The 8,581-nt window shown below is 42.9% G+C and overlaps 1 protein-coding gene across 3 annotated transcripts in view; it reads left to right on the plus strand.

Moving 5' to 3' along the window:
• The window catches only part of IGSF5 (immunoglobulin superfamily member 5), a 75,213-nt gene that overhangs the window by 20,021 nt on the left and 46,611 nt on the right, over nt 1–8,581 (plus strand). For all 3 annotated transcript variants that reach the window (XM_045284830.1, XM_045284829.1, XM_045284831.1), the window contains exon 4: nt 2,278–2,577. In XM_045284830.1, coding sequence (XP_045140765.1) covers nt 2,278–2,577 — 300 coding nt within the window. The remainder of the gene's footprint in view (nt 1–2,277; nt 2,578–8,581) is intronic.

Consider the following 8,581-nt stretch of genomic DNA (forward strand, 5'->3'; position numbering starts at 1 on the left):
CCACCGATTTGGATCACTTGTTGTTCCCTTGTCCCTGGGTTTGTTAACACCACTTCCTTTCCCCCCACCTCCCCTTCTCCCATGTCGCCCTGGAACCGTTGGTCCCATTGTATTCTCCTCCAGATTGTTCATCCAGCCTATCTTATTCAGACAGACCTGCAGAGATAATAACATGCACAAAAACAAAGCAACAAAAGAAAACAAAACAATAACAGCATAAAGCCAATGATAAAACAACAACAACAAAAAAGAAAAGTCTGTAGTTAATTTAAGGACTGCTTGTTGATCTTTAGGAGTGTTTTCTGGTGGAGTCTGATGGGGTGCCAAGCCCTGGCCCCAAAGTCCATTTTTGGTATTCCCTGGGGATTTTGTTTGCTCTGCTTCCCTTGCTGTTCTGTTACACACCCTTAGTGTTTTGCCTCGGTGTGGAGGGATCAGAACAAGTGGCATTCCCAAACTGTGTCTCCAGTGTTGTCCCCTGTAGGGCTGTGGGTCAGTGAGGGATGTCATGTTTCATAGCGGGGCCGGCCATATGGTCTTCTCTGTGGATTGGCTGCTCTGAGTGGGAATATTGCCCTCAAGGCTTGGTGGGCCATGATGTGATCCACTCTCTCTTCCTCCACCTTCGTTTGCTCCCGTGTGTTCTGATCAGAGATGTCCTTCTCCCTGAGCTACAGTTTCAGTGCTATCCTCTGAAATAAATTCTTCTGGGGGGAGGGACAGGTGTCCACATAGTTGGGATTGGGGCCGGCCCCTCAGGAGGTCATTCTATTTTTTAAAAGATTTTAAAACAGGCAAATATTTACAGTTTTCATTTTAATTTCAAATAGGATCTCTATTGATAGATGTAACCAACATAAATAAAACATTTTAGGGATCCTCAATGATTCTTATGAGTTTAAAGAAGTCCTGAAATGGTAACATTTTAATTATAAATCATTGATTTATTCAATTATCTTAATTGATAGGTAGAAAATTGAGGAGGAAAAAAGAAGCAATGACTTACCTAAGCAATGGTAATTTTGTCGCTGAGGCAGCACTGACAAAGCAGTTGATCTTTCATTTGGCATTCTTTCCATTATGTTCTGTACCAAGGAGCTTTAGAACATTTCAAATTTGACATGTTACTGTATGTTTCTCTGTGGCTATGTCTTTAGTAGGGCCAACACTCAGGTATTTGATATGTTCTGGCCATAAGAGTTCTTTCTAGCCAGACTATCTACAATGTGCATGTTGAAATATACAGGAGATTTCTGATTAAAAAACTTTCCAATAATTTATCTGAGTAGGATATGATTGGGCTTAGTTATTTCTGTAATTATATGATTAGATTCTGATTTAATTTGTAACTAGAAAAAATGCTTTAAGACCTCATTGTAATAAGTTATGTTTTTGTGTGTATTTTATTTTAATGTATGACCTAATAGATATAGGCAGAGAGACAGAGAGAGAGAGAAATCTTACCACATACTCCTGCATAGTGCAAAAAGTTGTTTGACTGCTCAGTGGAAGGCTGGAGGTTGGAGTGTAGCCAGAGGTACCTCAGCAGAAATTCCAGTGATCTACTTGTAAAAAGCCAACCATTGAAAACCCCAGGGAATACTGCTCTGCTCTGATGCACAAGGGGTTGCCAGGAGCCGAGTTGACTCTATAGCCAGTGGTTTAACCAAATGCCAGGAAAAGATTGTTTTCCATGGGGTTCTGGGCTGAATTATCGTGACATTGAAAAGAAGAGAAGGGTTGACTTCATAGGACAGTCTGATAGAATTTGCAATTCTGCTTCAGTGATTGGGTATAGCCCTTATTGCGTATTCCCCCGGACTCCAGATTTTTCACTCATTTTCTCCGTAACTGTGTGTGAAATCACCACCTGCAGTGAAATCACCCACTGCCATCAGGCGGGTTCTGACTCAGAGTGACCCTAAAGCATAGAGTCCTTATGGTTCCTGACACTATATAGTTTTTGTGGGAGCAGACAGTCTCACTTTTCTCCAAAGAAGCATCTGGGAGGTTTGAACGATGGACCTTGTGGTTAGCAGTCCAATTCATATCCCACAGCACCACCAGGGTTTCTCCTGTGAAATTGGCCAGTTTAAATAAAGAGACACATAAAACCTGCATGAAGGCTTCCCAATGACATTCACCCCCTCTCTCAACTTGGGAAGATGTCTCTCGTGAAATATTATTTGAAGAAACAAAACAAAACAAGAACACCTGGAACTGAGGGTGACTATGATTTCTTTGGCGTGTTTCTTTCTTTCTCTTTTTCTCCTCCAGTTATGGGAGAGTTGTTCATTCCCAGTGGCAATCTGGAAGTCACTGAGGATGAGCCCTGTAATGTAACTTGTCTCGCAGTGGGCTGGGTCCCACTCCCAGATATTGTCTGGGAGATCAATGTTCCAGTAAGCCATTCCAGCTATTCCTCCTATCCGGAGCCTGACAACCCCCAAAGTGCAATGAGCATCCTCTCACTGACTCCAAAAGGCAACGGGACCTTGACTTGCGTGGCAAATGCCAAGGGTCTGCAAGCTCACATGTCTGCCGCTGTAAACCTTACTATGGCTGAGCCTTCCTTGGGTAAGTGGATTTTTCTTACTTTCTATAAAATACATGAATATTTCATGCTCTTATTTTATATGTCATGCTCCTTAATCAACAATGCAGAAGAAAATTGTACAGTGACATTGATTTCAGATAGAAGTGGTAATGAGGGCAAATTACCTATACTGTCAGTTTAATGACTCTGTAATTTCATCTGCTTTTAAAATTCCATCTATGGTTCTCCCTTTTCTACTTACATATAAAAACCATGAAGAGTCTCACCAGTTCTTTATCACAAAATAGTATCAATTTCAGAGACAAACACTTGGATTAAGATGTTTTTCTCCAGCTTTTCGTCATTGCCCTAGTTTCAGGCAATCCCCTATGTCAATACAGAGCAAGTCTTTCTAATATTTGAGGAGTATTCTTCAATCCTCTAGGATTTCTTCTAATCTCAGGGGAATTGGGATGTATCTGGTCTTAATCCAGTAAATCTACAGTGTGTTTGAAAGGATCAAGTGGATTTTAATATTTTCTTGCCTGAATAAGTTGAATGAGTTTAACGCTTAGAGCTCCAAGAGCCTGTTCTGGATCTTTGACATAGTGAAAACTAGGCATGCATTTTCTGCAGAGGTGTTGAGCTTACAGTCTCCCTGACTAACCTAGAAGGCTGGTTTATACTGTAGGGCTTATTAAGTGAGGGTGGTCTAAAGAAATACTGTCTAGGTCTTACAGCTGGGTGGCAGAGATCTGGGCCTAGAACCTGGGAAAGGCTTCCCTCTTTGTCCAAAACTCTTCCCACTATGGAAACTACTTAAGACTTTTCAAAATTTGGACAAAGCTAAAATCAAATCAAAATCCAGTTGAGTCTTGTTACTCTTGGTAGTTATGTGAACATTGAATTAGCAAATACTGATTCATTTCTCCAGAGGAAATGCAAGGGTAATCTCCCCTGAGGGGCTCTGATTATACCATTTTCGCAACCTATCAGCACATACAGTACACTTGTTTTTGTGTTTCTGTTTAAAAGACATCTTATTCAACACATGTATTGTTGACGCCTGAGCACTGTGCTCATGGCCAACAGCACTATAACTTGTGCCTGAATGTACTATCTTCATAAGGCACAGGACAGCCTTCTTCCACGTAGGAACTCTGGTTATCACACAGACACTACACATGGGACCATTTTAAAAGACAAAACTGCCAACAAAACCCACAAAAATTCAAAAAACGTGGGGCTACATGGACACATAACAACACTTGTGAGGATGATACAGGACCGGGTGGTGTTTCCTTCTGTTGTACGGCCGTTATGAATCAGACCTGCCTCGATGGTACCTAGTAACACCACACGCATAGACCATGGGAAGAATACATGTTTGGAGCATGAGAGCTCAACCAAGAAGACGGTGTTCCATTGATTGAATAGAGCTGGGGACACACGCACCAGACAACTCAAATGGTTTGTCTCTGGCCCTGCCCACGGAAGAACACAAAGGTGCCCCGGATCTGGGTTACAAATAAATAGTCTTAAATCGTTCTTATTCACAAACATGGAACCTGTGAATCATGAAGACAGATCATAATCACAATAACCATGGTAATCATAGTAAACAGTTCAATAAAATACTAAGGGCCCTATACTCTTCTAAACATTGTTTCAGCTACTTACCAAGAAACCTACAGAACAACATGAATAGGCGTGATTGCTCTTCCTAGTTTCCAGGTAAGAGAATAGGGGAATACCGCTTTCAGAATTTGCTCACATCCATAGAGTTAACCGATGGCAGAAAGCAGCCCTTATGATCTGATCCAGAGCCCGTCCATGCATTTACTGTGTCCACCAATGATGGGCATGTGAGTAACCACTTGGATGGTGTTGCCGTGAACCTATAAAAGCTACGCAGAACATAACCTGTTGTAAGCCTCAACAGTTTTGGACCTTACACCACAGGGATGCTTACTCATGCAACACAAGCTTGCTCCCTCCAGGTTGCCCGCACTGCCAACCTTGTGGAATTATAGTATTCAGGTATTCACACACAAGGAGACCTGCTTAAAACAGAAATGAGTGCATCCGTGAAGACATGTATAAGGTAGAAGATAGACTGATGGGTCTGTGAGGAAGTGGAGGCCACACGGCCTATCCACGTGGACAGAGAGGCTGATGCCAGCTCTGGTGGGTTGTTGCCAAGGGAACGTGGAACCAGCACAGCCAGATATTCCAGTTTTTCAAGAAGCTGGAAATATTGATTTATATTAACTCTCCTGACTTCTAAACGTTGGCACCTAAGCCAACATTTCTGTCACTCTGCAGGCCAGGAAGAACAACAGGGGCTTGGCACTGCCCATCTGCCAAACCCTGCTTAAAGCCTCTTTTTGAAAAAATAGGCACCAACTCAGCCAGTCTTGGGCCCTTGAAAACAGTGAAAAGGGTAACTCTCAGCCATTTTTTTCTTTCTAAACTCAGTGGCACACCACCAACTCCAAGGGTCTCTCATCTTGTTCTCTCATTTGGAATGTTCCGAGAGGCATTTTGTTCTGGAATACTAAAGAACCATAGATTGAGGCACTTGGGGTAGCCTTTGCCTCATCGATTTATTTCTCACAGGCGATTATGTATCTGTGCCTGGGGTGGCCCAGGGGACACAGCTACTCCAGAGAAGTTCAGACTTAGTTTCAGTGGCTCTCAAGGCTTTTGAGGTTAACGATACAGAATGTTTTGGTGCTTTGGTTTTAAGTCAAGGTGAATTTTTTTTCTTAGCTTGTGCATCATACCAAGACTTTACATGAAGATGAAGCTAGAATTTCCACCTAGCTTTCTCATCTCAGCTTATTATTTCGAATACGTAAACATCGTCGGGACAGTAATAAGAATGGAACAGTGAATGCCTATGTATCTTCACACCAATTATCAGTTGCTGTTGTGTCGATTCTAGTTTTTGGTGACCCCATATATGTCCCTTCGTGGTACCAGTAGGTAGTGCTCTCAGCTGCTGACAAAACAGAGATTTGAGAGCAGCCAGAGGTGCCACCAAAGAACTGCCTGGCAATCTCCTTTAAAAAAAAAATCAGTCATTAAATATTCCGTGGAACACAGTTCTACTCTGCCACACACAGGTCTCCCTTAGTCATGGGACTTTGCTGCCAAATGCTAACACTTTGCCAGTTTTGCTGTCTCTCTTTCGGCTTTGTTTTGGTTTTCTGTGGAAGCATTTGGGAGCTATTTGGAGGCATTACAATGCTTTATCCCTCAAACCTTCAACATGTACTATATTTTGAAAACAAGTCCATTCTCAATAAGCCCAATGCAATTGAGAGGAAACTTAACATTCTACAATACTCTTTAAATGATACCTAATCTTATGTGGCTTTGAGTGAATATGCTTTGTCCCAACTGTCTCTCACCACGTAACTTCTTTACCTATTAGTAAATCATAGCCTGAATCATTTGTTTCTACAGGGTTTTAAAGTGCTTTTCTGCTTCTATCATTCTGTGTTAGTCTGGGTAGACTAGATGAACAAATTTTTAGACATTCATGTGTATAAAAGAGTTTTATATCAAAGAGCAATTATACATTGAGAAAACATCCCAGACCAGTCCAGATCAAGTCCAGAAATCCCATATTACCCCATATGTCGTTACTAGTCCATCAATTCCAGATCAAGTCCATAAGTTCAATATTGCCCCATATATTGAACTATATACTAGTCCATAAATTCCTCTTTAGACTAATACAGCCATGCAATGACAACGAATTCAGGAAGATCACAGCCCAGTAGGTGAAAAGTTTTGTGGATCCAGTGGTGGTAGAAGCATCTCAGCCCTGATGTGGGTCTCCACTTGGGTCTCCAACTTCGAGGCTCTGGCTGCCATCAGCCTGTTTCCATGCGGCTTGTCAACAAGAAAGTCTCTCAGGGCGTGAGCTTCTGTCCTGCCTCCAATGAGCTATTTATCTCCTTAGCACCTCCAAATGAGGTCATCAAGCTGCGACCTCATTGACAGGCTAAACTCCACCCCTTCATTCTTAAGTCTCAAATTGACAACAGAATATGTAACTACTACACATTCTATATTTATTAGTTGACACTTTTCTGTAAACAAGTGTCTTCCTGTTCTTTGATTCCTTTTCTCACTTCCTCTCTCCTTTCTTTCTTCTTCCTTTTCCTTCTCCACACTTTCTGTCTGGATTTTCAATACACTATAATCGGTGCCTGACCTTACTAATTTGAATTGCTCTAATGGTTCCAGATTTGACCAATGGGAATCCCTTCAAGCTTGATCTTGTATTCTTTTGATATAACCCCACAGTTTTTGAGCACTTGATCAAAACAAGATCTTCCAAACTCACACAACCCTTTCTCCATCTCAGCCTGAGGGTCCTGGTGACAAAAAAGGTTTGTGCTCCACTACTAACCAAAAGGCTGGTGGTTTGAAACCGTTCACAGCTTTGTGGAAACAAGGTCTGGTTGTCTGCTTCCATGAAGACTACAGTCAAGAAAACCCTAAGGATCTCAGTCCAGATCTTTAACACATGGGGTCCACATGAGCCTGAAATGACTTGACAACAACAGTTCCATGTTTTGTCCCCATGTGGAATCAATCACTTCTCCAAGGAGCAGACACAGCTTGTCTATAACCACATGTACCACCCACCCTCCACCCACTCCCCCCAATGTTTGATATTTGCTTTCAGCCACTCTTTTTATGAAAGACCTACTGTATAGACTCGAATATAAGCCTATCTGAATATCAACCGAGGCACCTAATTTTACCACAAAAACTGCATTAAAAATGTGCTGAAAACTCAGCTTATACATGAGTATATATGGTATATTAGGAGCTGTTTTCTTTTTTTCTAGCCCAAAGAAATATCTCTCTTTCTCTCTCTCTCTCTCTCTCTCTGTCGCTCACTCGCGCGCACACACACACACACACACACTGACACACACTTTCTCTCTCTCTCTCTCTGAAAAGGAAGACTAGTATTCCGTGCTTGTTGTGCAGCAAGCTGTCAAAGAGGCAGCACGCACCCAGCCCCGTGAGGGGCTGTGCCCAGCTCATCTCCCAGGAGAACACTCAGCATCCCCGCATCCTCTGGCCACCACCACATTGAATTGTGTTTGCGAACCATAGAAGCTAGTGTTGTTTTAGGTTTTGTGCATTATTTGGTATGGTTCGTAAGGTTATTTTGAGGGAGGTAGTGCTCAGAATTTTTTTGCATATAAATGAATGGCAATTGTGTCTTTGATTTCCGACATTTGGGCTTCAGAAAGGTTTCCTAGGAACCCTGAGCATTCCAATAGCAGGAGAAACCTGTGCATAGATCTGGTCCACTGTAGTCCAGGTTTTGAAAAAGAAGCTTCCTAAGAATTGTGTTAGCCTCAGCAGACATGAAACTGACTGCTGTACCCCCCATCTTAACAAGGTGACTGTGCAGCAAGGAGCTCCACCAGGCCACTAGAGATTAGCTTGTCTGCGATGGATTCCTTTTGGAGGGAAGGGGAAGGGCCATTTAATTTCACTGGATCGATTTGCTTCCCCTGAGTTCTTCTTAGCCGAGGAGCAGTGAAGGGAGCGGGCTTAATGACGGCAGCTGGGACGGGGGCACCCTGGCGAGCAGGGCACAGTGGGTGCGCCGCAATGAGTCGTATTTTATTGGGCTCATTTGGAAAAGGGTAATTTGTTTCTAAATTATTCATCAAGATCCCGAGCAGCTGGTGGCTGGCTGCGTGGTGTGTGTTCTGTGCAAGTGTAAGTAGCTGCAGACCTCATTATGGCCTGGGCCGGCGGTGTTCGCTGGAGGAGCTGCTGAGCACAGCCAGGTTTGCAGAGAACGGAGAATTAATGAGGCTGCACTGCGGCGGGCTCCCTCACAAGGACCTGGTAAACATCCGTCCTGCCATAACTGCTTCCCGCAAGTGCAAGGAATTCATTTCCAATTCAGACCTGTTCCCTTTAAGGCATGGAGAGAAGAACCGTAAACGTGGCACCTGAGGATGTATGAGCACCTTCTAGAGTCTAGTGACTGCTGCT

This window comes from Echinops telfairi, unplaced genomic scaffold (assembly GCF_000313985.2).
Source record: "Echinops telfairi isolate 266 unplaced genomic scaffold, ASM31398v2 ScPeMD7_7469;HRSCAF=8507_0, whole genome shotgun sequence".
NCBI lineage: Eukaryota > Metazoa > Chordata > Mammalia > Afrosoricida > Tenrecidae > Echinops > Echinops telfairi.